Source organism: Equus przewalskii, chromosome 18 (genome assembly GCF_037783145.1).
Source record: "Equus przewalskii isolate Varuska chromosome 18, EquPr2, whole genome shotgun sequence".
In the NCBI taxonomy this organism is placed as follows: domain Eukaryota; kingdom Metazoa; phylum Chordata; class Mammalia; order Perissodactyla; family Equidae; genus Equus; species Equus przewalskii.
In genome coordinates this window covers 47,297,754-47,323,336 of record NC_091848.1, presented here as the reverse complement: position 1 = coordinate 47,323,336, position 25,583 = coordinate 47,297,754, and the positions used below count along the sequence as shown (strand labels likewise).

General features: G+C 40.8%; 1 protein-coding gene across 1 annotated transcript in view; it reads left to right on the top strand.

Moving 5' to 3' along the window:
• Positions 1–2,770: 2,770 nt before the first annotated feature.
• The window catches only part of TMPRSS7 (transmembrane serine protease 7), a 37,835-nt gene continuing 15,022 nt past the window's right edge, over positions 2,771–25,583 (top strand). The window contains exons 1-10 of the mRNA XM_070582687.1: positions 2,771–2,969; positions 4,634–4,841; positions 7,722–7,852; positions 10,561–10,628; positions 11,754–11,947; positions 12,869–12,907; positions 13,627–13,855; positions 15,180–15,310; positions 17,149–17,261; positions 23,722–23,828. Of these exons, the coding sequence (XP_070438788.1) occupies positions 2,922–2,969; positions 4,634–4,841; positions 7,722–7,852; positions 10,561–10,628; positions 11,754–11,947; positions 12,869–12,907; positions 13,627–13,855; positions 15,180–15,310; positions 17,149–17,261; positions 23,722–23,828 (1,268 nt within the window). The 5' untranslated portion in view covers positions 2,771–2,921. The remainder of the gene's footprint in view (positions 2,970–4,633; positions 4,842–7,721; positions 7,853–10,560; positions 10,629–11,753; positions 11,948–12,868; positions 12,908–13,626; positions 13,856–15,179; positions 15,311–17,148; positions 17,262–23,721; positions 23,829–25,583) is intronic.

Here is a 25,583-nt window from a genome sequence, read left to right as displayed (position 1 = left end):
TCACCCCATTGCTAAGTGCCTTCCATGCCAGGGGCCCAGACCTTGCTTATGTTAGATGAATGACTTGGTCCTACCTCTAGGCCTTCAGGTCCACTGGGCTCATGGTTGAGACAGAAGGTTGAAACATTCAAAATGTTTTCACGTATCGAATTAATGTATTGGATAAGTTATGTGCTCCCAATGGCCACTGCTGAATCCAATGGAAAATGATTCCCTTTTCCCATTGCACAATATCTGCTTGTCTGACCAGTAGGTAGTCACCTGCCCCACTTCCCTCAGCACAGGGGCCTCTGTTCCTGGGAAAGGAATAGAAACCTCTTCACTATCTTTCAAGCTGCTTATGATGGGAAGCACCAACCTCCATCTGGTCATTGTGATTCTCTTTGGTCATATGTTCTGGGATGGAGGGGGCTCCGTACCAAGACTGCTATGCCAGTGAAAGCAACAAGGAGATGGATGCACGCGCAGTCACCAAAATTTTATCTTGCACTTCAACTTTCTTTGCTATTGCCTCTCAAAACTAGTGGCTTATCTAGAGTATGTGACTCCCAGAGATGATAATTTTCCCCCAAGATTTTATCAAGAAAACTTGTAAACAGAGAGTTGAAACAATTCTATAGTGTAGATGCATATACCACACTGAGATCCTGCCATTAACATTTTCTGTACTTGCTTTATCATGTATCTGTCCCTGTAGAGTGGATCACTCTTAACAACCCTTTCCTCTAGGCAATGAAAGTATTTTCAGTAATAATCAGAAAGTAAAGTGAAGACTAATAATGCCTAGAAAAAATCAGTGAAAAATTATACTCAACTTTGTATATACAATTATGGTCATAAAAATAAAATTAACAAATAATTATTGGATATAAAATATTATATATAAAAATATTACCCCTGGCAGTTCATGCTCTGTATAATTGTTTTAAATTTTCAGTATAAACTAACTCCCAATGGCCATATGGAATAACAGAAATGAGATAATTGAAGTTCTGTTTTTTCACCTTTACAGTCATTGTGCTTTTGTTGGTTACTTTGAATCTTCTGCTTAAATGCAGGAATATGTAATTCCACATGCGTTGTGGAGACAAAGATTCTCCCCCAAGTCAGCTCAAATGACCCCAGACTGTTAGAAACTTACTCTTGAAATAAGCATGTGTCACAGAGTCTTTTTGGTTTTGAGACCAACTGTACAGATGAGAGTCCTCCAGATTAACTTCTACATGAGTCATTTATTAAAAGATGAGTAATAAAAATGTGCTCATTTGAAGCTTACATATATATTATTAAAACTCAATTGTAATGGCAGCAATCGTTTAGAATGTATACCAATCAAAGATTTTTTTCAGGGAGGAGTATTTTATCAATGACATTGTTTAGCATTACTGGCAAATGGTGACAATGAAAAGCAGCCTGTAGTTGGTTGTAAGATTGTTTTAAATTTCTGTACATACAGTGCAGCCTCCTACGATTTGCTGCCCCTTCCCAATCTTGGTGGCGTCAAAGAGAAACAGAGATGGACACTAGTGAGAAGGCTGTAAAGACAGATTTTATTCAGTACTATTGCAATAGAGGAAAGAGACTTTAGAATAGAGTTAGGTTAATCCCAAATACAGCAAAGATAGCTGGTGAGGTATGGCCAATGAACAGAGTGAGGAGGCCGGTGGAAGGAAAATTACTAACAGGAAACATCAAGGGTAGGGGGATTCTCGCCAAAGGCAGGCCAAGGATTTATACATCAAGGGTTCAGAATGAGGAAGTTGATCAGATATCAAGGGGCAGGGATTCTCACTAAATTGACATCAGGATTCTTACTCCAATTGGACTAGGCAGGCTGAGGACAGGGCCCAAGGATGAGGCACTGGTAAAAAGAGGGCTCAGAGGAGCCCGCCTAAAGTTCCTCTCAAGGAGAGTCTTTGTCAGTGGCCACTGCTCAGGACATATAGTTTACTTACATTATGTAGAAATGAATAGTTCTAGAAATAAAGGAAATAATACAGAAATGATGGGCAGTTAAAGAGGACTTCATTTTAGTGAGGCAGTTTCTCACTTGCTTTCTTATGACTACACCTTGAAGGACTGGAGTGTGTATCTAGATCAGCGGAGTAGTGTTTCCCCTTTAAAGGCAATTAACCAGCTTTCCATTGACGCCCAGTGCCCACAGGACAGCATGTCTGCATCACTGGGATGGGTGTATAATGTATAAGCAATCCTAGGCACCTCCCCCCGCCCCCATCTGCTAAGAACATTCTGACAATGCCCCTCATGATTACCTTCCTCTCCCCACACTTGAACCTAATTCGGGTTAACTTGGGGAAGAAAGGGACAGATAGGAAGAAGAGACTTACATCAGAAAGGACCTGGGTTTACTGAGGACACCAAGAGGAGGGGAGAAAAAAGGAAAAAACCCTCTTGGACAGGAATTTTCAGAGTGTAGCGGCAGCGTTGAGAGCAGAATTGGTGACTGAGGCTTCTGGGTGGGCACAAGATGTGAGCAAGAGAAACAGGGGTGTGGGGGTTTCTAGGAAGTGGTGCTGAGAGTTAAATGCTAGATCTCTTAATATTCTTTAGAAGACACAGGCAAAAGTTTTAATGACTCGTAAATATTTTTGGATTGTTGAACTGTGTCCTTGTGAGGCAGCCTTGCCTTGAGGCTCAGCTCTGAGGGGCCAGGCTAGTATTAGAGGTACATTAAGGCACCTTCAGCTTGGGGTGCCAAGCTGACTGATAGGTCCCTTTAATGTTTGCTATATAGCAATGAGGCAGCTTCAGTTTCTGAACTGGACCCGGTGGAGTAAGTTGACTCCTTTCCTCTGAAAGCTAGCTTGAATGCAGCAAACAATTCTTCTCAAGCAAGAATGGAGGGGGGTGAAACCCGGCTTTGAGACACCTCTGGATGTTCACATGCAGAACATATAAACATGGACAAAGAAAACAGTGATATTTCAACCAAGCCCGCTGATGTGAATGTAAGTACAGTGTGGGAAGCCTTCCCTCTTACTTGAATGCCATTTATTGTTGACCCTGTTAGTAAAATGAGGCCATGTTACTTAACAAAAATAAAAGGAGCAATAATAAAATACTTTATCTTCCCATGGTACTTAATGGATTTTACGAATGTGAGCTTGTTTTAAAGTGTGTACTTCGCAATTGATTTGCAGCTGTTTTTCTAAAACTCCAGGGAAATTGTACTGATCTCTACACAAATTCCATTTTAAAATTTAATCAGTGCTAACTGAGACTGCCTATAATGTGTTCCTGCATTTAAAGATCCAACCTTGGCCTTGTCAGTTCTACATGTGCTGGCATTTCTCTGTGTTTTCCTTTTTGACTTCTCTGCGGGAATATTTGAAAGTAGTTTGACATCACAGTCAACTCATACTACAGTAGAATGTTTTTCTTTTTAGAAACACCATCTCCTTTCCTGCAGGGTGTCTGGTCTAGTTCAGTTTCACCAGGAAGGATATAAGCTACATTTCATTCCAGGGGTTGACAAGGGTGTTTTGGCCGAAAGAATGAGGGAGCCATGAATAATTCAGAATGTTCTTGGCCACATATTATCCCATTAATTGGTAGCATTAGAGACTGGAAGACATGTACTTTAAAGGGAAAAGTCAGGGAGAGTAAGAGAGAATGAGAGAATTCTTAGGGGAGCTCAAAAAAAGAGATGTTTTCTTTGGAACTGGTGTTCTAGATTGTTGTCTTCAAAAGAATGTGTGGTTAAAAGTTATTTCATCACTGGAGTTTAGTTACACTGACATGTATAAATCTCTCCTTCAAAGAAGCTAAACTCTCATATACATTATTAAAGAATTCACAGCATCAAATGACAGAGGGTAGAGGAGAAAATAAAAGGGGAGGGGAAACAGTTAAATAATGTATTTTTTCCTCTTGCACATAACACTTTGCACATCAAAACACTAAAATCAATAACTTTCTAATCTAACAGGAGTCCTCTATTTCATTCTTTATTTTTAATTATTCTTTCATTTGTTATTGAGAAACTGAGTCACTGAGCAATTCAGCAACTGCCTTAAAAGTGCATACCTGGGGGGCAATGTTGAAACATGCACTTTGATCCCCATCCTACAGCCTTGCACAAACCAGAGCGTCAGCCTTAACATTTTCTTCCTAACACCAGTCATGAAGTCACAATTAGCACATCAATTCATTTCTATGAGGAAGTCACTTATTTTCTTATTTTCAGTCCTGCCTCAGTCCAGAAGACATTGGTTGTGGGAGAAAAGCTATAGAATACAAACATTGGAAGCACATACACATTCCCACATCTGAACTGTATCCGCTTGAATTAACCCACATGGAATCCTAACCTTCTGACCTTCAGGTCCTCTAGTCTACACTCCATGAAATTTAGGCCTATCTTCTACAGCATCTGTTTAGCAGAATTGGAGAGTTAAGGAGAGGACCTGGGAAACATTTCACCAGAGTTCATATGATGTCTGTTTTTTCTCACCTTAATTATGTGATTCAATGCAAGTCCATTTATTATGCTAATATAAATAATTTGACTGACATATTTAGGCCTTTCAGCACCAAGATTTTCCTGACGGGGTGGTTCCATTTAAGCTCCAGACTACCTCTCATTGATGATACATCTTTCTTGTTTTTGAAGATATCCAATATCTCAGTTCAGGTGGTCAGTGCCCATGGGAAGCTGCCAGGAAGACGACCACCACGAAAACCCATCAGCAAAGCCAAGCCCAAGAAGCAAGCCAAGAAGAAAGCTCCCTTTTGGAATGTCCAAAATAAAATCATTCTCTTCACAGTGTTTTTATTCATCCTAGCAGTCATAGCCTGGACCCTTCTATGGCTCTACATCAGTGAGTTAAACCCTGCATTTCTTTGGGGTTAGGGCTGGCCCTGTGAGTTCAGCATGAGAAATGCAGGCCCAACCTACCCCAGGGGTGTTTCTGATAGAATTTTCCTATTTCCCAGACTGATAACCATTTCCCAAACTGTTGAGGTTTTAAGGAGGAAGAAACCAAAATTTTCTCTCCTACTTCTTCTTTTACCACCTCTGCTTTTTTCCCATAGGAGAGCAGGAGGAGCAGAGATGGGGGATAGGATAAGAGCTGAGGAGGATATTTAGGAGCTTTTGACTAGTTCAGAAATGTAATGCATTTTAGCTTTAAAAAATGAATGGAATGCTAAGCTGTTTCCTTTCCTCATTCCACCCACCTCCTGTTTCTAGGCAACCTTATATTTCCAGCTGCCTGAGCTTTATTTTACTCATGTACCTTTTTCTCCTCTGTTTTTTATGCTTTTGTCAATCTGGTTGACCCTTTTGGACAGGAGTTATAACTAAGTTCTTCCTTAGAGAGTAGTACTTACCCATGCAGCTCACTAACTCTAGCATTTGTTGACTTATGCTGGACTTCCCACCCCACACATCTTAATATATTTGACACAAGATAAGTGTACTCTCAAGAATATTACAATTTGGTTGGAAAGCAAGATTTATAGGCAAAGAATTAATGAATATTGTCTTGAACAGTGCAGGTCACTTACATCTACACAAATTGATCACCTATAATTTGCATGGCACAATGTAAGACATTAGGCGCACCAAGATGCATCTCCCACCTTCAAAAAGCTCACAGATGCATTGCCACTTTCAAAAAACTTGCAGTTCAGTGCTAGAGAGGGAGAGTGAGTTGATTTATTTTTTTGCTTAAGCAATTACTTTGCAATCACAGAAGACAGGCCTCCAACCTGCCCAGGAATAAAGTCCAGAGAAGGCTTCACGAACTAGCTCTGAAAATTCATTGACACATCTTGGAAGTGGGCCCTGTGATAGGCATGGGAGCAGAGCCTAGACAAGAAAAAAATCTGTCTGCAGGGAGTTTATGGACTAGTGGGGAAGTGAAATTGATGGGCAATTAAGACAAACACAAAAGACACACAACCCCAACCCAGAAAAACCAACTTATTTCCCATCAGCCTCTGCTGGGCTTTGACCGATGCATTTGCGTTGCCCTGGCATTTTGCATAAAGTTTTGGAACATCACTGTGTAGAAGTAGTTTGATGGCTGCATAAAAATCAGAGAAGGGCATTTCAGGAAGACAGACCAGTATGAGCAAAGGGATACTTTTATGAATAAATGAGAACTGTTCAACAGACAACAGAGGTTAGTTTTGATCCAAGCAATTTGGGTGTGGAAGGTGGCCTTGAGAAATGTGGAGCGTGGACTGCTCATCAGGGAGACAGTGCAGGGTCTTGTGTGTTGGGCTGAGCTAAAGAGTTAGGTAAATGTAATCTGGCTCAAGACTAAATTGATCTCCCCTGCATTGTTGTGATCCTGACTCTTGAGTACTTACTGATGTGAGGAGGATGTGCAAGCTTCTAGATAGAAGCTATAGTTTTCATTCAAATTTTAGAGTCTGCAAGGAAAAAAAAAATCTAAGAAACACGTCCCTGGTAAAATCAGAAACAAAAGCAACTCTTGTTTTACAGGAGAGACCTAATGAGGCAAGGCGATCTGTCTAAGGTCACATAACTTGAAAGAGTAAATCTGGGACAGGAGCTCAGGTCTCCTGCCCTCACCCTGTGCCCCTCCCCAACCTGCCACAGCGGAACCACACCGCTTGGGGTTCACGTGACCCTGGATGGGTCATAAGAGGGAGGCGGCTTCCTATCACTCACATAGGGTGTACCTTCTTTTTAAATCAGCCACCACTTATTCAGCATTTCCATGTACTGGGCATTGTGCCCAGAGAGAGTATTCTCTCCCTCTCTCCCTGTCTCCCTCTCTCCTGCTTCTTCTCTGCTTTCCTTCCCGCAAACGTCTATTGAGCTTCAAAGCTAAGGCAGGCATTCACTATGCTATGTTAGGGGCTGAGGGACAAAAAGAAGTTACTGTTCGTCTAGAAGGGCAGACATGCAGACAGAAGTTATGATGCGGTGGGCCGTGGGAGCCAGAGGGGTGGTGTCACATAGCAGTAATACCTTGTAACAAAAAGGAAAGGCTGAAAGGAGAGCCCCTCATGGCCCCCACACTATTCTCAGGTGCCCGAAGGCAACTCAGACAGGCAATATCTTTGCCTATTTTGTCAGCAGTTTCTGGTAGGCCCGATGCCCAGTACTGATCCCATGGTCCTCACTGGGCAGAGTATTTGAGCAAGAGTGACCTGACACCAGGCCAAAGACCACACTTCGTGGCGCATAGGAAGGATGAAGTCTCCCGGCACTGCACAGAGCTGAGGACTGGCCCAGCACCCCGGGCATCAGCCTCACAAGTCAGACAGGGCATGAGCGCCCAAGGGGTCAGTGAAGCTCAGTTGGGGGCCCTTCTCTCTTCTCCCACTATGTCAGGTCACCTCTGAGCTCAGTGGTGCACGTTTCTTACTTCCTCTCCTTCCACAGACTTAGCATCCATGAACATTGTGAGTGCTGTTTTTGACCTCTTAGCATCTCTAGGACATGTATAAAGTCAGAGAGGTTTATCTTTTACCTTTTAATCTTGCCCTTAAGTATTTGCCAGAAGCTGATAGAAAGAATAGACTATTCAAAGGGATATGGTGATTTCCCGCTGATGGAAGAGATATTACTAACCACATGTAGAGCTCCACCAGCCGTAACTGGTAAAATACGCAGCTGCTTAAAATAAAATCGTTTTAGGATCTGATACTGATGTAGGTCAGACTGTGCCCCAGCGCCAGACAGAGGCAATCTCCTGACCGCCTTCTCTCCTGTCTCACAGGTAAGACGGAAAGCAAAGACGCCTTTTACTTTGTGGGCATGTTCCGCATCACCAACATTGAGTTTCTCCCTGAACACCGACAGAAGGAGTCCAGGGAATTTCTGTCAGTGGCACAGACTGTGCAGCAAGTGGTGAGGTGACGGGGGCACTTGAGAGGCTGGGGAAGGGAGGTGTCAGGGGTGAGGGGATGGGGTGGAGGGGTGACAAGTGTCACAGGTGAGCAGGGTGGATGAAGGAAGCAGAGAGGGTATGGGATTTAGCTCATCTTGGCTGTCAGATAGACTTACTCCTTTGATAGAATTGCTTATTTATTTTTTTTCTGCTGAAACTAAAAGAAGTAGTGCTCTGAGATTCAGTTTTTCTCATCTACAAAATAAAGGAATTGGATCAGGTGGGCTTTAAATTGCCTCCCAGTACTGAAGTTACATGCATTCTGATTAATTCTGTGATCTGTACACATTTATTTCAACCTTGATGCACTGGCATCTCTTCACTTTAAAAAAAATGCTTTGCTGGGGCCTGCCCCGTGGCGCGGTGGTTAAGTGCGCATGTTCCGCTTCTCAGCGGCCCGGGATCCGCTGGTTCGGATCCCGGTTGCCGACATGGCACCGCTTGGCACACCATGCTGTGGTAGGCGTCCCACATAGAAAGTAGAGGAAGATGGGCACAGATGTTAGCTCACGGCCAGGCTTCCTCAGCAAAAAAAGAGGAGGACTGGCAGTAGTTAGTTAGCTCAGGGCTAATCTTCCTCGGAAAAAAAAAAAATTAAAAAAGACTTTGTTATTATAGAACTAATACATATTTATCGTAAAAATTTTATAAAATTCAGAAGAGTGTAAAAAAGAACATTAAAATCTTTAACATCCTCTCCAGAGATTGAGCCCTTCTTAATTTGGACCACATAAACACAAGGGATGACGTGATATTGGAGTATTAGCAGATACTCAGTTTTATAATCTGATTTTTTCCTCTTAACCTTAGGTTGCACATTTCTAAGCAAAAGTCTTTTAAAAGCATATGTTTTAATAGCTACAAAGTTAGCAAATCCCTTTTTATTGGCTATTTAAGTTGCTTCCAATTTTTGTTCCTATAGATAGTGCTACAACAAAACTGCCACATGAACCGTGTGCATCTCTGATTACTGCCTTAGGAGATTTCCTAAAAGTATCACTGGTCAAATAGCAAAACATCTATGCGTGGCTCTTGGTACATATTACCAACTTGAAAGTTTCTGCCAGTTATCCGCACAGTAATGGAGAGGATGGCCCACCCAGTGGTGACTCTACAGCAGTGATAGGCATGCTGTAGTGTTGAATGAGGAAAGGTTGTGAGAGAGAGGAAGCAAAGGCCACAGTGGGCACAGTGGCTTTTATTTATCGAAGGCCTTCAGTACCTTCTAGTACCCAGTATACTGGGTACATTGCTTTAATTCTAATATATATCAATTAGTCCTAAAATCAGCCCAAAGAGGTAGGCATTTTTTTTTTCCACCTCCTTCCCCCTTTTCCTAATCCCAGGCAATACTGCTCATTCCCCCCCACAAGCCATTTCTCTCTACTGCTGAAGGGATCCTTTAAAAATAATATTTCTGCTTTGGTTTAAGGATAAAGCACAAATTCTTAAGAATGGCAAGCAGGTGCTTTTCCAAATCTGCCCCCGGTCTTCCCAGTCTATTTCATGCCACTTTCTCCACGACAGAAAGCTTGTGATCTAAGCCAACTATTCTTTGTATGATGAATAATCGTTGCATCTACACGTCTTGCGGCCCTTTCTAGTGCTATTCTCTCTGGATCTAAAGCCTCTGTCCAGCCTCTTCTGAGTGAAATTCCACTCATCACTCATGACCCATCCAAAAGGTGTCCTTCTCTGTGAAACCCTCGCTGACAGCCCCCGCCCCCCCCCCCCCCCCCCGCAGAGCCGACACTGGCTTTGTGTAGACCCTTGTTCCTATAGTTAGCATGGCGCTCAGCACATTTTATTATCGCTATTTAATATGCCACTTAAAGAGGCAGCCTTTTTGATCACCGCTTACAGATAAAAAAAGAAAAAGAAAAATACAGTGGAGGCTCAGCAAGTCTAGGTAACGTGTTCTGTGTTGCATAGGGAATTTAAACACCATAGCTCATATATTTTTCACTATCCTATATTATTTCTAAGGGGTTTTTTTCCTCCTGGGCAATTAGGTAGATGGTTTTGCTCTTACGAAGAAATACAGGAGGAGAAGAAGATTTAGCAGAAGAGAGTCAATTTGGTTTTAGAAATGCTAAGTAAGGGCAAAGAAGGTAAATTGATTGAAAGAGCTTTCTTCTGAGATCCAATTACGGAGTTTTAAAGAGGCTGGGTGCTTCCCCGGAAACTGGAGAGTTCTGAAGGGGGAGGGTCAACCCGGCTGTGGGCACCACCCGCCCCCTAGTGGCGAATACAGGAATGTGTCCTTAAGAATAAATTTTCCATGCCGTGCATTGATAGAAAAGACGTCGGGTCAAATATTTTGAAAATGTTCTTAAACGAGTTTGATTTATTAATTGTGGAGAAAATTAACTTTTGGTGTAGGCGGAATACGGAAGTTAAGCTTGATTAGGATGTATAAAGACAGCAATAAATGAATGAAGGTAACTGATGATTCTTCACAGAGAGCAGAATGAAAGTAACTGAAGACGGCTAGAGGAAGCAGGAATTTGATTTCAAGGACTAATGTTTGGGTTTGGAGTCAGAGGCCTTTAGTCTGAGACTTGTGTCTCTCCTCGCTGGCTGTCGGAGCCTGGACCACAGCGTGCTGGGTACTGTAAGAGGAAGGCATACTCGAAAGCCTTCAGAGGCTTCGGGTCTTCTTTTTCAGGTAAACCTGGTGTATACAACATCCGCCTTCTCCAAATTTTACAAGCAGTCTGTCGTCGCAGATGTCAGGTAACGCACGTCCCTCGCTTTGGGATTTCCACACTCGCTCACTGCTGTAAATTCCCCTCAAGGCAGTGGGAAGACTGAGATATCACCATTCTCCCGTGACTTCTTGGAGGCAGTTTTGGGTTAACACCTTTGGCACAGTGGTGCCCCGACTCCTTCCCCTGCTCTCATGCTGAGTTTTTCTCTTCGTCTACCAAAGCCTGCCGTCTCCCCATCTGGGATCCCGGGTCCCTGGATTAATGCCCCTGGGCAAAATGGCCATACACTGCCTGCTATGTTGGGTGGGGGCAAAAATAAAACGCAGACCTGTATTTCTCAAAATATGTTCAATAAAAAGCTGGTCATGAGAGTTCTTCTGAGAAAAAGGCATCCCATGGTCAAATAATTTTTAGGAAAAACTGTGTGCCGTGTATTGTATCCCACCTTTTCCCATGCCCAATATATCTACAGAGATTCACAGTCCACTCTGGCATATTAAAGGCACTGAGAAGTCTTGGAGTAAAGTAATTTGTTTACTTTCCTTCACCTTCCATTTCCCAAGTTATTTACTAGAGAACGCTATCTTATGTTTCTCATAAAACATGACAATACTTGTGCAGCGAGGAGCTCCTGCTCCAGGGTCAGACTGAAAACCAAATTGGGTTTGATTCCTGGATTTGCTACTTACTACCTGTGTGAGTTTGAGTTGTATTTGGCCTTAATTTCCTCATCTATAAAATGGAATAACAATAGGACCTTTCTCATAAAATTAAATGTGATAAAACAGATTTAGCACTGTGTTTGGATGTGGTAGGTTACTAAAAATTATAGCTGTTATTTGTGATAGCTGTGAATGCTAATTAACATCCATAGAAATAGCGTATTCTCCATGGAGATGCAGCTGTACATTAACGGTTCTAGATTTGAATCCAACACAAGAATACACGTACTATGATGCTTTCCCTGTCCAATCCCCATAATAGGAGTCAATGAATTCCTAAAGAAGGAAGTTATGTTCTGTTGAGGGATGTGCATTACAAAGGATGTACTCACTGACCTTACCTTGAATCTATCGTTTAGGTCACTGGCTCCCTATGAGAGTCTACTTCTTGAGAGGTATCCTTGAACATCTTTCTTTTTTCACTACAGCAGTAACAACAAAGGTGGCCTCCTTATCCACTTTTGGATTGTGTTTGTCATGCCACATGCCAAGGGCCATATCTTCTGTGAGGACTGTGTGGCCACCATCTTGAAGGACTCCATCCAGACGAGCATCATAAACCGGACCTCTGTGGGGAGCTTGCAGGGTCTGGCTGTGGACATGGACTCTGTAGTACTAAATGGTGATTGTTGGGTAATTCTCTTTTAAACATTCCTTCTGCAACACTCCTGATACTGCTATTATCATAGTCAATGTCGTAATGAAGTATTCTCTTCCCTAATCCCAACTGGAACAAGATTAACTGAAGACGTTAGAACTACATTGGTAAAGGAAATGGCTAAATGTCATATACAGTGATTGGGCAGTAGAACTGGGATCAAAATATACATGAAATTGAATTTATTAAAGTATACTCCTCTCTATATTTAATTTAGCTTCATGTATCTTCAAACTAAGGCTCCAAGTCCTGGAGAGGGAAGAGCTTTGCTGAGGTTCCTTTTGTCTCTTCCCTCCTCCAGACAGAACTGCACTCCTCTGCCCAACGCTCCAAAACGGCCTGCCCCATAGTCCTGTCAAAACGCAAATTCCATCGTTTGTCTTGACAGTGAAATGGTTTAAGTACCCTGGAACCCAAAGTTCCTGCAGCTTTCTCTTTTGATTTAACTTGTATGTAGGGCAGCTGTGTAGTAGGTGGCTGATAAGTATTTGTTAAACGAGTGAATGAAAAATCTCTAGTGGAAAATTCTGCACCACATGTACTACTTCAGAACTAATTATTATTATGTTTGTTTGGTTATATTTTAACCTTTGAAAAATGTTTAAAACGTCACTATGGATGATTTCAAGCCTCCAAAAGTAAAGAGAATAGTATAATGAACTCTCATATACTCTTTACTCAGCTTCAACAACGATCCACTCATGGCCATCCTATTTGATCTCCAAATACGGAAACAACCTCCCCCACACTCACTGGATTATTTTACAGCAAATTCCAGAAGTGTCGGATGGCTTTTAAAGGACTGAAAATAATTTTTACTAAACAAAATTCTCAAATGAAATGCTGGGACTGACAGTGTCTTTTCTGTGTGTTTTCTCAATGCAGCTGGGCTTCGGTCAGACTACTCCTCAACCATAGGAGCTGGTAAATTATGTCATGTGGTTTTTTCCCCCTCTCCTCTCACCTCCAAATCAGTGTCCATTTGGCTAGTTTTCCCTTTCAAATGATGGTATTTGTTAGTGCTCCTTCAGTTGCAAGTGACAGAAATACAGTCAAACTGGCATAAGCACAAAAGAAACTTGATTGGCTCATGTAACTGGGACATCCATGGAGGGTTCTGGCTTCAAGCATCGTCGGGTCCGGGTTCTAAAATAAAATATCAGGACTCTGCATCTCTGTTTTCCTCTGTTGAGGTTTCATCGATTGTTCTCTTCCAATGGAATGGCATAAAAGGCCACCAACAGATCCAAGCGTATAATTTTTCAGTTTAGCAACCATGGTGGAAAAAACCCCACACATATTTCCTGATAGTTCCTGCAAAGTTCTGGGTCTGAGTCTCAACGTCTCAGATTGGCTGACACGCCCGCACCTGAACTAGCTTCTTTGACTCTGATTGGCGCTCTGGGTCATGTGCCCACCTCTGGACCTAAGGGCGAATTTGGCCCCAAGCAAACCATATAGACAGGGTAGGGGTAGTTTCTCAAGGTAAAATCTAGACGCTGTTACCAGAAGAGAGGGGAGTGGACTCGAGGCTGGCAAAGACAACAGTTGTCCTCCACATGACCTCTTTTGCTCTTTACTTTTCTATACGAATTTCTAGAAAAGGCATTCCTAAAACAAAAACAACACTGCTGTCTCCACAGACAAAGGCTGCTCTCAGTATTTCTATGCAGATCATGCGTCTTTCCGCTACCCTCTGGAGATTTCTGCAACCTCAGGGCGGCTGATGTGCCACTTCAAACTGGTGGCCATAGTGGGCTATCTGATTCGTTTCTCCATCGAGTCCATCGAGATAGAAGCCGACAACTGTGTCACAGACTCCCTGACCATTTACGATGCCCTCTTGCCAATCCGGAGCACCATCTTGTATAGGTATTATGCAGACACTCTGGTTGGCTAGTGAAAAGATTTTTTACAACATCTCTGTTTTGCAGTATCTGGGTTCGCCTTGGATTTTTTTAAACCATTTTTGCGTCTACTCATGAGGTCAAAGACTGACCCATACGCTATTGAGCACCCTGTATGTTAGCTGAGCCACGCCTGTGAGACACGATGTTTGCTTTTCACTTGTCAAAATCAGTATAGCAGGAACTTCAGACAATATTTCTGAAATCTAACCGATTTTTTGTTTAATTTTACTTTTATTGCAATCCCAATGGAGTCTACTATTTCAATAGAGTGTGAGAATAAATGTTTGATGATGATTGCATAGCATTAGTAAAACAATTAAAAATTTTTTCCTTATTATGAAAATAGCACAGTGTTCATTGTGGAAAATGAGGTCAGTCATAGAAAACAACATCAATTATTTTACAATCCTACCATGCAGAACAAATGTCTGTTATATTTTTGCATAAATCCTTTCATTCATATATATGTAATTACACACATATGTACATATACATACCCTAATATTTTTTACTTGCAAGTAGACATCTTTTTATGAAAGCTTAATATTTGGATAACCTAATAATGACAGGCTTTATTAAGAATTTACTATTTCTTACTGTGCTAAAAAGCATGAATTATCTTATTATTTTTAACAGTGTTTATGGATGTATGTAACAGTACTTTATGTAGGTATGCATTATTTATATTTTGGTGATGAAGATGCATGTTAAAAATTCAAACAGTATATAAAGATATGCAGTGAAAAGTAAGTTTGTGGCTGGCTCCCATTCCTCAATCATTATTATTGGTTTCTTTTCAATCTTCCAGGCATATCTAGTTATCATCTCATTTAATCCTCATCACAATGCTATATGAAGAGTATCCTATTATTATTACTGCCATTTCATAGCAGGAACAATGGCATTATGACGATTTAGTTGATTGCCCAGAGTCTTTCAGCCAGTTAAGTGATGGAGCTGAGTTTTGAACCCAGAGTTCTCAGTGTAGAGCCCATGACCTTAGCCATTAAATACCCTGCCTTTATGCCTTGTTTGCCCTCAAGGAGGGTCCAGTGATGGCCATCGAGGAGAATTCTTCAGTATTTACTGGACAAAAATTTCTGTACCTAAGTCAACTCTCCTCCATCTGTCATGCCCTGTGGCCACTAATTGACGAAGACCTGACTGGCAGTCTGGTCACAAGAACTGTGTGGATGGCTCAGGAATGTGTGGAATTAGTGATGGATGGAGGCCCGCCTCTTAATAAACTATTATTCATCTACTGTTGCTTTGTTATCTGGTTTCAGAATTTGTGAACCCACAAGAACATTAATGTCATTTGTTTCTACAAATAATCTCATGTTGGTGACGTTGAAGTCTCCTCAGATACGGAGCCTGTCAGGAATCCGGGCATATTTGGAGGTCATTCCAGAACAAAGTAAGTTTTCCCTAAAAGCCACCCTTAGAAATATTTGTTATGATGCTCCAGTCTGATCTCTCCTGAGGCTGTGCTGTAATGCTAGTTGAATTAGTCAGAGATTCTGACTCAGAGTCCAGTCAGATGAGAGAGATCATATTATTTTAACAGACAGAGTTTAGTGTAAAGAACTGTTAACTCACTATAAAGGTGTTAACAAGGTAACTCAAAAGGCAAAAAGAAAACTGTAAGCTATCATGGATGTAACACATGTAGGAAGCAACTACCATCCCTAGGTCTGGACCAACAAAGGAAAGAGGTCAGAACACAATCTAGAGCTTGGAGGAGGGGTTTGTGGAATGAAACTCATATCTCTGAAGTGGAGCTGCTGCTCAGCTGGTGTTGGTGTCTCTGAGTCCAGAGGCAGGCAGGTATCCATGGACTTGGGATCCAGACTTTTGAGGAGGGGGTGACAAACAGCTGAGGCTGGTATCTTTGAGGGAGATGCACTAACGTAGAAGTTAGGGAAACTGCTAACAGAATTCAACTCTGCTACAGAAGGAAGTGCAGCTTTGGGGTTGAAGAAGTGTTGCTGGGGTGACCCTCCCAGGAAGAGGAAACAGACAGGAAGTCCCGTTCTTCCTCCTCCAGCCTTCCGGTCTCCCTTTAGCGCCCCCTATTGGCAGAGCCTATCAGGAAGCCAAGTGGCAAAGAGATCAGTGGTTTGAGAAGGGTGGGTCTGGAGCTGAGAGATAACAGCTTAGTAACTAGCACACTAGACTGTCTTTCGTGAATTCTAATTAATAGTGATGCATGTGAACGCCGTCGTGGAAAGTACCTGTGAAGTAAAACCCAGGGGATTTCACGGGTTTTTCTAGGTCAGACAATGAGAAAAAACTGACCTCCCTTTCATTCTTCTTTTTGACGTGGATTGATGAGGTAAAACAAAACAAAACAGAATAAAAAGAGCCGTCACTGAAACTCTAGTCTTTTAAAAATATTTGTTGTCTTGTAACTGGTCCAATCTTACAGATCATGTGTTGGTAACTTCTTTATGAGCATCAATAAAGCCAAAGGGATCAGAATGGCAGATGGGGGTGAAGAGGAAAGGGATTTGGCTGAAGTAGATGGTGTGATAGCTTTGGGTCACCTACATTTTAGGGCAGTGGCTTATTTTGGTAGGTTTTCTCCTTAAAATTATTACAAAACCAAATGTAAAATTGACTTATTGAACAAAAGTGAACTAGCTAATTGAAGTGTTGTTGGGTCGAAAATTATCTCTAACCCCAAAGGTTAAAAATATGATTATTTCAGAAATATTGTAGTGGAATTTGTCAACAAATATTTATTGAACATCTACTATATGCCAGGAATAATTCTAGGTGTCAGGGAAATAGCAATAAACAAAAGAAACAAAAATCAATACTCTTAAAGAATGTACATTCCAGCAGAAGGATGAGCATATCAGTAAGAAGAAACATTTAGATTGTCTTATTTAAACAGAACAACTTGTTATGTCAACTGGGTATAGTTCTTCAACAACAAATTTTCACCCATTTGAGCAAATAAGCTCAGAAGCTTTAAAAAATATATTTAAACTATGTTTATAAAGAAAGTAATAGCATCCTATAGATCTGTAGTCAAAATATATGATTTGAAAGCAAATATAGGATTTGAACAAGTAGTTTAGCTATACATCTGTCGGGTACTATTTCTTTTTAAAAATATTAGTTTAAATTTCAAAAAATATAAGCTTGTTGATCAAGGAAGTGTGCATTTGTGTTAAAGAAATGTATGCAGCGTCTCTCCCGTGATCTCGCAATGGCAAATCATTGTGTGTGACTGGATATTTTTTTCAGAGTGTGAAAACACAGTTTTGGTCAAAGAAATCGCTGGCTTTGAAGGGAAAATTTCAAGTCCATATTACCCAAGCTACTATCCTCCGAAATGCACGTGTACCTGGAAATTTCAGGTAGCCAAGTTTTACCACTATGGTAGAAAAGTGTTATCCTATTTTTAGTAGTAATTTATTTCTGAATTTAATTACCTTTTTTTTCAGTTACAAAAAGAATATTAGTTAATTTTTTAATATTTAAACCTTGTTGAAATATACTGTCTAGAACATGAAAGTTCCTTGAAACCTCAACCCTCTGCCCACCAATTAACTTCTCTTTGCAGACTGAGGCTTATTTTTTCAATTTATTATTTTGTTTGTTTGTATTAAAAAACACAAAGACTTTGTTACATGATCAGACAATTTTTCTTTTATTATGGCAGAGTTCATTTATCAATTTTTAATTGCTTCATCATCAGCATTATAATAGGAATAACAAAGAAATAATAAATCGGGTTAGGCAATGTATATTTCAGGTATATAAGCAAACCAGAGTGTAAATTTATATAAAATATGTTCATCTCCCTCTGGTGCTGGACAGGGAGTTTCTGCTTTTCTTTTTAAAATCCTAGTCTGTAAACAGTTTCTCTTTCTCCAACTACAGTGTCACGTGGATAGGGCGAGCTGTCACCTTGCTCTTTCAGCACATACATATGAGCGTACTGTGCGGCATAGCAGTTAGAGGTCAGCTGCAGCAGCATATAGTTTGTATTCATTCGACATGATGTAACTGAATGCCTGCTATGTGTCAGGCAGTATTCTAGACCCTGGGATCCATGACACATGTTCATGCAAGTTCTGCTCTCCTGGGGCTTACCAGACAATAAAGGGAGACAGCTGACAAACGAATAAACAAGTAAAATATAGGCAATATGTTACTTGGTGGTACAATGCTCTGGAGAAGGATGGAGCAGGGAAGGTGGCACTGTAGCTGGGTGGGTGGGAAGTGTGAAGGGTAGGATGTCGAGGATTTGTTATTTAATAGGATAGTCAGGGAAAGCCTCATGGGCAAGGGGACATTTGCACAGAAACCTGCAGAAGATGAGGGAACTAACCTGTGCATACCTAGGATGAGAGTCCGGCAGGTAAACAGAACAGCTGAGGCAAAGGCCCTGAGGCAGGAGCTTGCTGGCTGCATATATGACTTCTGCACATTCACAAATATTTTTAATAATTTTATTATGCCCAAATCTGCACTTGGTGTCAATGTCCTGATGGCATGCATTCTTAAATTATTTTTTATCACGATCACAAACATTTCCAAAATAATTAAAACATAAAGGTGCTAGACTCTTGCTCACTGCCAGGTTCTTAAGGCCTCAGGGCAGCAGAATCTCAGGTGGGAGAGAGGGAGACAGGAAGAGAAGATGAGAGGGGCTGGAGAGAGAGGAGGGAAAGACATCAAATCTCGGTCTCTTTAATCTCTCCGAAATGCAGAGCTGTATCCTTTTTGCTTCCAGAACAAGAAAGGCCCCATTCCCAAAAGCTCTGTCAAGTGTTCGAAATTCCTTTGAGACAAAATAAATGTTGATTCCACGATAACCTGTAAGACTTAAAATGAACATCCCCGAATGTTGCTGTGATTATGTTTTAGTCAGGGTGTAAATAAGATTTTCAACTCACTCTCTGTTTCACTAGGGGTTGAGGGTTAGAAATGCTGAATAAAAAGAAATCTTTATAAGGAAAAAAGCATGCCACTGGGGGAGTGGGGGGGTGGGCCGAGGGAGACAGGAAGGCTTTGATTAGTCACCTATAGCTGTGTGAGAGCATGCTTCTGTGAATAGAAATCATGTAAAAACTAATTTTTCACCTGTAAACTAGCTTTGAATTTATTAAAAATGACTAAAAACTGGATGATTTAAGTAACAAAAATGTTGACCCAAGTCATGATAAAAGCTTTTTTTTGTTTTTTTTGCTGAGGAAGACTCACCCTGAGCTAATATCTGTTGCTAATCTTCCTCTATTTTGTATGTGAGCCACTGTCACAGCATGGTCATTGATAGATGAGTGGTGTAGGTCCGTGCTCAGGAAGCAAACTTGGGCCACTGAAGCAGAGCACACTGGACTTAACAGCTAGGCCACCAGGGCTGGTCCAATGAAAGCTTTTTGACACAAGAGTTAATTTCTATCATCCTCAGTCCTTCTTAGTGCCTGGCCTGATTTCCAAATTGAAGAGCATTCAATCTCCTGTGCAAACTCACTTTCAGCTTAGTTTTTAAGGTCTTATTTATCTGAGAAGGATTAACTCTTGTTCCAACTTAAAGTCCATCTGATTCTTCTCCCAAGCTCTCTTATCCATTCAACAAATGGTTACTGGATGTCTGCTACTGTCGGGCACCATGTGGCACACATAGCAGCTACAGCAAACAAAGTCCCTGCTCTCACAGGGCTTACAGACTGCAGGGGTAGGAGGAGGTTTATGATATGTTGTCCACATTTGTTTAGTACTTTATTTTTACTTATTTTATTTTATTTTTTGTGAAGACGATTGTCCCCGAGCTAATATCCATGCCAATCTTCCTCCATTTTGTATGTGGGATGCCACCACAGCATGGCTTGATGAGCTGTGTATAGGTCTGTGCCCAGGATCCAAATCTGCAAACCCCGGGCCGCTGAACCAGAGTGTGTGAACTTAAAACTGCTATGCCACCAGGCCGGCCCCTGTTTGCTACTTGAGTGTTTTCAACATATGTATTTTTATTTAATCTTTAAAACATACCTTTGACAGAGGAGAGATACTCTGGTCACACTTTATAAATAAGGAAATAGAGATGGGGGCAAATCATTTGCCAGAGGCCATTCAAATAGCAAGTGATCCAGGTAGGATTAAATGCAATCACGCACCCTCCATAAATAAATTCAGCACCACCCCGCTCCTTTCCTGGGTTCCTAAGGATGTTCAGCTTCCGTATGTTTCATAACAGTCACTTAGCTAAGATTTACCTCCCTCTTCCTTCCTTGTTTTTGTTTTCCTACTAATCAATTTTATTATGGAATCTTAGAAGAAAAAAAATGGAGAGTAGTTTGAATTGTTTTTTCACAGATGTCGTCAGTACAGCATCATCCAAGTTAGGTCCACAAGACGTAAAACATAAGACATAAGCATCATACATGGCCCCATTACTGTGGGGCCTGCTGAATCCCTCTTTCCTGCGTCTGTGGCAAGCATCATTGCCACAGAAGTTTCCAGTGATCATCTAAGGTGGGTTCTTGAGTTGTGTATACACAACCGCTGGCGAGTTAGGGATGAGTGAGAGATACAGCATGTCCTGCATCTGGTGGCCACCACTGGCTAGAGAAATGTTTAAACATAGCAAGTCCAGATTAGGAGAACTCTTCCTCTTACTCGGTTAAAGAAAGGCAAGGGTTGGTCAATGGGAACAGAAAATACAGGGCATAGAAGGAAATAGTGTACTTAGCAGTTTTATTTTTTTGTTCATTTGTCGAAAAAGCTTGCAATACTTTGTGAAACTGCACCTCATCACTCCATTTGTCGGGCAGGTTAATATCAGCAGTGCCTTTTGTCCAATGTGAGTCCAAATGTGGAATTGTGGGCAATTCTGTCAGGGGAATCAGTATGCAAGGGGACTTATTTCCTTTCCCTGTGGAGAGGCTTTGTGGATTGGAGGGTGGTGGTGCATTTAAACCCACTTTGTTTTGGTGTGATGAAGCTTCTTGGTGGAGGATTGCATTGGAATATAAAGTTTACATTGGTTAAGATATTTACCATCTCTCAGTTTGCACCTATTTTTTTCTTTTTCTTTTTTTTTTTTTTGAGGAAGATTAGCCCTGAGCTAACTACTGCCAGTCCTCCTCTTTTTGCTGAGGAAGCCTGGCCCTGAGCTAACATCTGTGCCCATCTTCCCCTATTTTATATGTGGGATGCCTACTACAACATGGCATGCCAAGCAGTGCCATGTCCGCACCCGGGATCCGAACCGGTGAACCCAGGGCCGCTGAGAAGCAGAACATGCGAACTTAACCGCTGCGCCACCGGGTCGGCCCCTATTTTTTTCTTTAATGTGAAGAAATAATCAGATGGCAAGACTGGGGAAAAAATTGATGTGTGTTCCCATGAGCCCTTGGCTTTTGGTGAACATAAGACAATCCTGTTCCTCTTGAGTCCCCCCCAGTGGCTTCCAGGCAGCACGATACTCTGAGGAAAGGATATCTTCCAGAGAAAGGCAAGACTGGTTTGAATCTCTGGTTTGCATTTCCTAACCTTGAAGAAGCTACTTATCTTTGGTTAGTCTTGGTTTCTTCTTCCGTAAAATGGGAATCATATTACCTGCCTATCCATGTTGTTGTGATGTTTAAATGAGAGACATAAAGTGCCCCATTCATTCCCTCTCAAAGGTAGGTTGAGGGGGTAGGACTACTATATTTAAATACATGTAAGAAAGAAGCACACACTCACAATAAAGAAATTATAAAATATGGTGACATAACTAAAAAACCAAATGTCTGTCAAAACAATAAAAATCATTGGGTAAAATTCATCTATTAAAAGAAAAAGACATTAAAAATATAACTACCATGTGATCCAGCAATTTCACTTCTGAGTATTTATCCAAAGGAAATGAAAATAATAACTTGAAAAGATATCTACGCCTCCATGTTCATTGCAACATTATTTAAAATAGCTAAGACATGGAGGCAACTTAAGTGTCTAGCAATGCATGAATGGATAAAGAAGATGTGGCATATATATATATAATGGAATATTGTTCAGCCATAAAAAAGAAGGAAATCTTACCATTTGCAACCACATGGGTGGACCTTGAGGGCGTTATGCTAAATGAAATATGTACGACAGAGAAAAACAAATACTGTATGATCTCACTCATATGTGGAGTTGAAACGCCTCCAAACCCCAAAGCAAACTCGTAGATACAGAGAACAGATTGGTGATTGCCAGAGGCAAGGGGTAGGGGGGTGGGCAAAATGGGTGAAAGGGGTCAAAAGGTACGAACTTCTAGGTATAAAATATATAAGTCCTGGGCATGTAATGTACAGCAAAGTGACTATAGTTACTAATACTATATTGTGTACTCGAAAGTTGTTTAGAAAATAGATCTTGCAGTTCTCATCACAAGAAAAAAATTTGTAACTCTGTATGGTGGTGGATGTTAACTAGACTTATTGTGGTGATCATTTTGCAATATATCTAAATATCGAATCATGATTTTGTACACCTGAAACTAATATAATGTTATATGTCAATCATATTTCAATTTAAAAAAAGGAAAAGAGAGTAGGATAGAATCACAAAATACTACCTAAAACTTAACTGTACGTTGTCTTCAAAAGACAAAGTGAATAAAAAAGTGACTCAATAACACTGAAAACAAAAGGATGGGCAATGTCCTACCAGGCAAAAAGAAACAAAAAAAGAGCAGGGAGCTAAGGCTTAGTGCCCAGCAATGCTGGGCTCAGAGCATTCAGTGAGAAAAGAAAGGCGAGCTATGATGCTCAAAAGGGTGAGCCTCATGAAGATCTAATTATGACGATTATCAATGCATCAAATGACATGACATTAATACTCATAGATCAAAACCTGTAGGAAATACAAAGAGACATGGACAATGTTTAACTAAGAGATTATAATTCTTTTTGCTTGGTTTATGATGGCCATAGTAAGGGACAAGAGATAAGTCTAGGATGGACATTAGACCATACAAATAATGAGTATGGTAATAGATATACAAACATAAATTTCTCTTTTTTTCAAATGACCTTGAAGCATTCATAAATTTGATTACAACAAAGTCCTTAATAAATTAAAAAATTAAAAGGAGTATAAGCACTAAATAATCTCATCTAATTAAGAGAGAATTAGAAAACTTGAAAATGGACAAACTAAAATTCTATTCCCTGGAAATGTAAGAACTCTCTCTTAAGTAAAACATCAGTGGCATATCAGACACAGCGTATGTGCGTGTCATCAGATGCCATAGAAAGGTCAGTGGTGTACTCTTTGTGTGTGTGTGTGTGTGCATGCTTACGTGTGCATGTATCACACAGGCAGCTCCTTCTCTTGTTCGATCTCTTCTAAGAAGACCTGGAGGTGACTCAGTAACTGCCTTCAGGAATACCCAGGTTTAGTATGAAGAGGATGCTGATTCATTTCTCCTTTATCTAAAGAATTTGAATAGTGCTTTAAATAAACTCCATTGTTGTCATTGAAGGAGGAAAGTGTGCACACTCATTAGCAAGTGGGAGTTTTCAAAGTTAAGCTCACTTAATAGAAGGAAATTGAAATCTGATCTAATGTGTCCTGTGTCATCCAGCTCAAATGGGGGCCTAACAGCTGCTCCCTGAGCACTAGATGGCCCACTTTCCTCTCTATCATGCTCTCCTCCTCATCTCCGTTTGTTCAGGGAACTGGTCTACCCCACCAAAGGCCAAACGACACAAAGAATAAAATGCTCTTAATACAGCAAGCCAAGGAAATGAGTTCTGAGTGAGCAAGGAAATTTTTGCTTGAAACATGTCCTTCCACTGAAGCATTTTTCTGACTTACATTTGTTTTTCACAGGCTCCCCTACCAACTCTTGGCATAGCACTGAAGTTCCATAACTACTCAATAACACAGAAGAGTGTGAAAGGCTGTGACCATGGATGGTGGGAAATTAATGAGCACATGTAAGTGATCTCCATGTGGGGGAATCTGAGGAAAAGCCTTACCCAGAGGTTCAAAGTCTTGGATTCCTTGTCCCCAAAGACTTTACACTTTATTATATACAGGAGTCAAATAACTTGCTCAAGGTCACTCAGTTCATAAGTGATTAAGCCAGGAGTCAAACTCATGCCTTCTGGTTCCCAAGTCCTTGCTCCACCCCTGCTCTATGCTGCTGGGCACCTTATTGATGTGCACATGTATACTTTACAAAGGAAGTTTGGCAGATAAAGTCTTTCAAACCATAGAGCTATGGAGGAAAATAGTAAATAGGAGTCTTGGTGGTCCAAAAGTTAGAAACCATTAACCAATTCTGTGCAGTGGGAAAGACCCAGTTGGCCTGACTATATCCTGAGGCTGGGACATGGGTTGAGGCTGATCAGAAAGGCTGAGGGAAATCCAGATGCCTGGGCTTCCTGGACCGACCTAATAGGCGCTCACTCTCAGCCTTAATTTGTTCTTTAGTTGTTGTTATTGTTTATTTGCTTCTAAAGTTATAAAGGGTCTTACACTAAAGAATATAGGCTGCTCTGTCTGTGCAGCAGAAGAACTTCTCAGTTTACTTTGAGATAAGAATCCTTGTGAAGTTAGCTGAAGGGATTTACCTGCAAATTCTTTGTTCATTGTTATTCCATGAATGAAACCTTCCCTTTCTAAATGATTTTCCTGAACAACCTTCTTTCATTTCCTTTAGACTCTTAGATCACTTGCTAAATAGTCATTGGTCCTGTCTTCATTGGAATAGATCTTATCTGATTTAAAGGCATTCCTGGATTCATTATTAAGATATGGCTTGTACTCCTTTGGGGAGTATTTTTGAATCAAGGGTCTATTATGTAGGAGACAGAAGACTTGGGTTCAAATTTGAGCCCTATTATTTAGTAGCTTCATTAACTCAGACAAATTATTTAACTATTTTGACTTTCAGTATGTAAAATGAGGTAATAATTCCTGCTTAATTTGGTGGGCTTTTTCTTTCTGTTTTTGGTAATCTTCAGTGAAATGATGCATACCACACACCAAAAATATTAGCTGTTATTAATATGATTGATAAGATTAATAACGTTGGAAATGATGTTGGATGGATAAATGCTATAGAAATCCCAAATCTTTAGATATTTAGAAATTTAGATATTTAGATATTTAGAAATCCCAAGCTTTAGATATTTAGTTAGAGGTCCAGACAACAAATCTTTACAAATCTTTTGTAAAGTTGTATGCCTAAAATAAAGCTGTACTTTGAAAATGACATATATATATATTTTTTCCCTAAGTGACAACTCCTACTGTTACTGAAACCAAAGTGGGTTCCCTCCTGGCGAGTGAAATCAGACTCTCCACCAGAATTAGTCATCTCACAAAGTAACGTATATTTGCAGCAAATAGGAGACTATGAGGAATCATTTCCAGAGTCATGGCGTCCCCAAACAAAGGGAAGCAGAGACATTTATTTCAGATGGGGAATGAATATTCAAAAGGGAGAGGTGGGTATTTGCTTGTGCAGGCTCAGTTGGAAAACAAGCTTCCACATACACTGCAGGGGATGGTAATAAGGCCTAAGCTCCTCCTGGAGAGATCTGAGCATTAAAAATAAGCCAAAGGTCATAGGCATAGCTCCCATGGTGAGGCTTAGTCTGGTTCAGGGTAGTTGGTGCATCTCCTTAACACGATGAAAGGAAAAAACAATTTGGAAAAACTATTAAATGCTTCCTTCCCCACCC